The sequence below is a fragment of the Triticum dicoccoides genome, chromosome 1B (assembly GCF_002162155.2).
Source record: "Triticum dicoccoides isolate Atlit2015 ecotype Zavitan chromosome 1B, WEW_v2.0, whole genome shotgun sequence".
Classification (NCBI taxonomy): Eukaryota; Viridiplantae; Streptophyta; class Magnoliopsida; order Poales; family Poaceae; genus Triticum; species Triticum dicoccoides.
The window spans coordinates 20149199-20155562 of record NC_041381.1 but is presented as its reverse complement, the minus strand read 5'-3'; the positions used below and the strand labels follow the sequence as shown (position 1 = coordinate 20155562).

The window sequence follows — 6364 nt, the reverse complement described above, 5'->3', positions numbered from 1 at the left end:
TGGAGACCTACCCTGGCGGTGGTGGCGCCGGTGGGGACGAGGACGATGCTGCTGGCGACGTGCATGGACTAGAGAGTATAGGACCGACCTTCCCCACATCTTCGTACGTCCACGTCCTCCCTCGGGTCACTACCGTGGACTCGGTCCATTCCTTCAATCAACTGCTACCGAATATCATCCACACACACGGCCGGAAAGACGTGGTCGCACCGGCCGGACACGTCGCCAGAAAAGTTCGTGGAGGAGGCGATCGAACAAGGTGATATCAACGGACCACAAAGCTAGAGTCGTGGACGGTGGTGGTTACGACTCATTGTCCCTATTTATTACCACTTATTATACGTGGATTTAGTTGATACTTTCCTTCTGGATAAAATCTATGGGCAATCCGAACGAATGATCGTTCGCGTTGGGTGGCAAATCCCAGTGAAACAAAATCGTTCGCATGAAAACCCTTCCCCGCGTGACGAGTCATACAGCGGGCCAGATATAGGCCTGGCGAAAATTCACCAACACTCCGTTTGTATGTAGACATTCAAAGGCTTGGCATTGAATTGGCTCCAATGTCAATATCCCAAGACATTGATATTGATATTCAATATCAATTCTAATGTTTGGATGTGCATATATTTGGCACTTGGAATCCAAAGGGAGCACCAATTCCAATTTTTGTTTGGATGTACAATGTGTGAAATTTGTCACTTTCTCAACATTCACAATTCGTCGTCGTCTATACAGCACATGCAACGTACAAAGATGTATCAGTTTTAAAGTCGACCACTGTATATCACATAAAAAATGACAGTACAAAATTAGTACTGTACTACTAAATCTGCAACATAAGCAAGACCACGAGTTGGGTCCAGTTACATTTGTATTTGTAAGAGTACATAATCTATAGTTAGCCACTACAAATCTTGCACTGCATCTACATGGTATACGCCAAGATGAATGGGGTGAATGGCTGGGAATCCGTTTTAAAACTTGACAACTGCAGAGTGTCACAATATGCCTGTACTGAATGGGTGGCATTCTGTCGAGCAGCTCATGGGCGTGGTGGCCTTACTCCACGGCGGACATCTGCAGGTGGTGGCCGAGGACCCGAGGTGGAAGGAGGAGGTTGTGGCCGGGGAGGTCACTCGAGCTGCTGCAGAAGCTCCTTCACGCTGAGCCTGAGGCATGTAGTGCTCGGCTCTGAGCCGCTGGCTCCCGCACTGCCATTGCCACGCGCCCACGCATGGGTCGATTCGGCCAAGAACGTTGTGCCATCCAGCAGTAGGCAGAGGCAGGGATCCGGCAGATGTGGTGCGAGGAACCACGGCGGCGGTCAGCGGCAAGGCCGGGGATGGCTGGACCGCCGGAGGACTGTTGTCACCCGTCGGGGAAGAAGCACCGGTGGCCTGAGCGATGTGCTTGCCTGAATATTAGAAGCCATCGGTCGGGAGCGGCGCATGGGAGGGCCGAGCTCAATCTCCCGCGGCCGGCGCAATGCCTATTTCCTTTTCGCGTGCGGCATGCGAGGAACAACGAAGAGGAAAGACAATTCAGCCAAATACAGAGGGTGAGGGCTCTGAATTTGTGGAGGGGTCACGCCAGTGGTTGGGTTGGCCTCTCGATATCGGGCCCGAATTCCTCACATGAATGTCTAGGCCATCCAAACATCGGCATTCGGGCCAAACAATGCCAATGCCAAATTCTTGGTCCGAATGTCAACATCCAAACGAGGCGGATTTGTGCATGTATTCCTGTACTGGGGCAACTACAGCAAAAATACAAGTCGACAAGACCTTAGGGTTTCCCTCAAAAAAAAGGACAAAATGTTAGGGTTCTTCTAAAGAAAAAGAAAAAACCCTGAGGGTCGCCCCGCGTATGTATCACACATATAGCAGTGCCCTGCGATGCGCGAGAGCTGAACAGCAGCGCCATTTCATCACAGAAATGCATGAAAGCCGCAAGGGACAGACAGCGTAACTAACTAGCGCATGCAACCATCTCACGGACATCAATAGCGGCCCACAATGATGAGAAGGCACGCACAACAAAACAACATGCTATCTCGGATCAAATTAAAATAGTTCATCCCATAGTGCTGCTTCGGAATTGATCGGCCTATCGATCAGTTACCAATCATTTCTTGCTTCTCGGAAATATAGTTTTTTTTAAAATTTACAGGTGCAAATGACGGATCAAAGTGTATGCAAGTGGAAATCATGAATGTGCATGTTGTGTTCTTCTTTGTCATGACACACTCAAATATGTCTGATGCAAGCCGGTGGAGTGATTGTCGTGAAGAATTACAGGGCCAACAGCATGACACGAAACAATTTCTTGGGGGAACACCGACACGAGTTTCAACCTGAAAACTTTGAAGCAAGAAATCATGCTGATGTCTTAAAAACACAAGTCCGTGCAAAACAGCATGGACATAATTCAGAAAGGACCCACAATTACATTCAGTTCCCTCACAAAAGGAAAAAAATACATTGACCTGGCTGGGAGCACTTATTAGTCCCGAACCAGTTTTTTCTTTGTTCTTTCACAGTGAAGCTGAGGTTCTTTATAGAGAGGCATCTTTGTCATCTTCTTTCCGGTGTTGTGTGTAGCTACTAGCTACTAGTGATAATTTAACTTCGCTCTGAGCTGGTGCAATTTATTTTCACCTTCATATGAAGAATTTCTTAACCAGAAACAATGTCGACAACCCTTGTTAATACATTACAAGACATCTAGATTGAACTAAAACTTCTGGGGAAGAACCATACAAGCCTGACATAATCTCCCCCAAGATAACACTGATAGAAGTTCTGATGACCGCCCTGACTTGACCTCATTACATTGTACTGACATACCGTACCAAAAGGATCGACGTTGCAAAACAAATCCAGGTGAGCTCAGTGCACATACTGTACATGAGCGAGGAAGGATCAGAGCATTTCTCCCAAAGTCGAATCCTGAACAAGCAGCAAATGAATTCACTTCATTCGATCTGATGGACATCTATTCGTCATTCCTCTCGGCTCCTAATGGGAAAGGAAATGTCAATAATCAAGAAATTAAGCCAGGATATTGTACATAAAGCATACCAAGCATGTATCCATGTAAAGAAACGAGAAGACGGAAACATTACCTGATACAGGTGTGCATTGATCCATGTACAAACTGCCTGGAGAATCAATCCTCTTCTTCTTCCTCACAGATATCATCATCAGGAGCGTCTGGGCAGATTTAAAATTTTGGTCGAACAAGAAAAAAGGAGAAACGTTCATATATAATCAGGATATTACCGAGCACGAGACACAAGCAGATAAATACCTTCCAGTATATCTGGCCTCATAAGAATATCAATATCCCGATGATTAGGATACGCGTGCCTCACCAAAGCCTTTGCTTCCTTTGCCTCCCCAACCGTCACTCCACCACAATACATGTAACAGACATAACGCAGGAACCGCACGCCCACATCGAAAGCAGAATACACATCAACATAGACGGGCCGCCGAAGAGAGAGCAGGTTTCCCCGCACGCCCAAGTCGAATCTGCAGTTACCATCCTCTTTCGCCACCCGCACGCCGAGGCTGAACCTAACATCTTCCGCCCTTGGCATAGCTCCTCGTTCAAACACTATCTGCGCTGCTGATCCACAATTCAACTCAAACTGTAACAGACAGGAGAATCCAGTCGCATCGATGACTAGCAGCCGTTGTGTTTGTTGGGTGGTCTGTATGAAGAGACGACGAAGGGATAGCAACCCCCCAATGACTCCCAGGTCCTCCTGCTGCACTTCCTTGACTGACCGGAGGATTAACTCAAAGAGGTTCGAGAGATGCGAGGGGTCTCTTTTTATCAACCCTCGCACTGTAGATAGTTGAATAGGCATGTGTGACAGAAATTCACGGAGATGTACAGGAGGCACCCAGTGTTTTCCCAAGAGATCCATCAGTTCAAAAGATGCTTTTCTGAAATTGGAAGAAATAGTTAGGCTTTCGATGTGCTGTAGGTTGCACAGAGACTTCACAAAACCTTCATACAAATCCAAACTACCATCCTTGAAGCAAATACCAAGCTCCCTAAGCATTGCTAGGTTTCCCAGCTCTTGCACAAAAATGTTCAGAGATGTCTTGATATACCACAACACTTCGATGGATTTAAGATTCTGCAACACACCCGGAGCAACCTCACACATATGAACACGTAGGAAGATTAATCTTCTCAACTTGCAAAAGGTGGACGGCAGTTCACGTAGCTTGTAATTGCATTCAAGGTCCAACACCTCCAAAAACAGCAGGTTTCCTATCTCAGCCGGGAGTTCACTAATTTTAGTACGTGCTAGACCTAGGTACCTTAGGTGTATTAAGTGTCCAACACCCTTGAGGTTAAGCTGCAGGCTGCTACTTTTTTCCAGATGACAGCCTGACAGATCAAGTACACGCAGAACTTCAAACCTTGATAGACCTGGCATGATACTAACAGCAGGTGGAAAGATAGTAATTGACCTCACTCGAGACATACTTATGATATTTGTGAGAGCTTCGGCTGAATGATCTTCATTTCTATTCTGAAGGGACAAACGACGAACATTACTTTGTGAAGACATGCTATTCCCAGTGCCATCCAATACATTAAGAAACTTTGCTTCATATGACAAGTTGCAGATAAGGTCTAGAACCATATCGTGTACATGACAAGCATATATCTGGCCTATAATATTATATATTGGCAGGATCATACTTCTATTAATGAGCTGATTGAAGTAATTTAATCCAAGCAAAAACATGCTAGTCCCTTGCTTTCCACGGTGGACAAATCCTTCGGCCACCCACTTCCATATTAGTGTATCTCTATCAATCTTCCTATCTTCTGGATATATACATAGGTACAATAGACACGTTTTAAGATGCGAAGGTAGATCATAATAGCTGAAAGATAGTATTCTCCGCATGTCCGCTAAACTGTTATCTTCTGTTAGTCCAGAGCCAAGAGATTGGAGTAGAATATCCCACTCACGCTTTGGTTTCACCTTTTGGTCACCAACCAAAGCACTAGCTATAGTAATTATGGCTAGTGGTACCACACCACATTTCTTCAAAATATCTTTAGACACTTGTTCAAATTCATTTGGACATCCATTCTCTCCTGGAAATATTCTTTTATGGAAGAGCCTTCTGGAATCAATAGTAGAGAGAGGTTTTATTTCATAAACTGAATCATCAGCCGACGAGCAACAAGATTTGGAGACATTGAAAATGCGGGTTGTGGTGATTAGCCGACTGCCTAGATTGTTCGTGTTAGAGAAAGCAACATTGATGTCTTTCCACAAGTTTTCATCCCATATATCGTCAATTATGACGAGGTACCTACATCCACTCAGAGTATTAGTGTAAAGTCTATTGGACTGGCAAAGCTATGGGCTCTATGAATATATGGATGGACCTATGTATCTACAATGTGTATGTTCAAAAACAAACTAATAAGAAACATGAGTCTCAATCTAGACAATCTGATTTAGAAGCATGCATTGCGAAGTGCCAATCAGATGATAAACAAAATAATTACAAATTTAAGATTCAAGGAGTAAACACAAAGAGCAAATTGCTGAATCGATGAACATTTCAAATATTATAATAGTTTAGGTAGATCTATTGGAAAGACCCGAGTACCGATTGGGCCACCAATCTACTATATGGACGCTAATAAACCTCCTGGAGACTCAAATTGCATGGCCTTATCCTTTCGTGTATATTGTTGATAGTATGTTTCCAAAAAGAGCGTAAAGAGAAAATAGAGTGCAATAGTGAATAGCACATTTAACTGTTGAGTAATCATTCCAACATATAATATCTTAGGAAAATTCTAGGGTAGCCTTTGGTGCGATATGCACACTTTAAAATCTTTATTTTGTTGGGCTGGAGAAAGAAAGAAATTTGAAGTAAAATATTGTAAGAGCATTGCTACACGGACGATATTTTATGGCCGACTTCCGCATGACACATAGTTGTAGGCATGTATGTGTATCGTTCAGTGGACTACAACCGTCGATCATGAGTGTGGTACTATTTTCGTTCGGCACTCCATCGTTTGCATAGTTTCTGAGATTGTAAAGTTTACCTCCCCTTCCTTTACTTCTCGGTGCATTATTTGCTTCAACTTTCATTATGCTCATTATTTAGTATCTTTGGTATGTCTAATGTACAATATGTTGAGATGGATTTCTTAAACGAGTGATAATAAATTTCAGCCACCGTAACAACTGTAACGAGAAGCTCTCACTATCTACTTCAATAAAGGAGGGGAGGGTCAAGGATATATAGTTGTATAGTCCTGAAATTTCACACCTATATTATATATATATAAATTCTCTGATTTG

The 6364-nt window shown here is 43.9% G+C and overlaps 1 protein-coding gene across 1 annotated transcript in view; it reads right to left on the bottom strand.

Moving 5' to 3' along the window:
• Positions 1-3171: 3171 nt before the first annotated feature.
• Positions 3172-6364, bottom strand: part of LOC119316671 (disease resistance protein RGA5-like) — a 6161-nt gene continuing 2968 nt past the window's right edge. Inside the window, exons 2-3 of the mRNA XM_037591036.1 lie at positions 3313-5354; positions 3172-3215 (exon numbers count right to left, since the gene is read on the bottom strand). Of these exons, the coding sequence (XP_037446933.1) occupies positions 3172-3215; positions 3313-5354 (2086 nt within the window). The remainder of the gene's footprint in view (positions 3216-3312; positions 5355-6364) is intronic.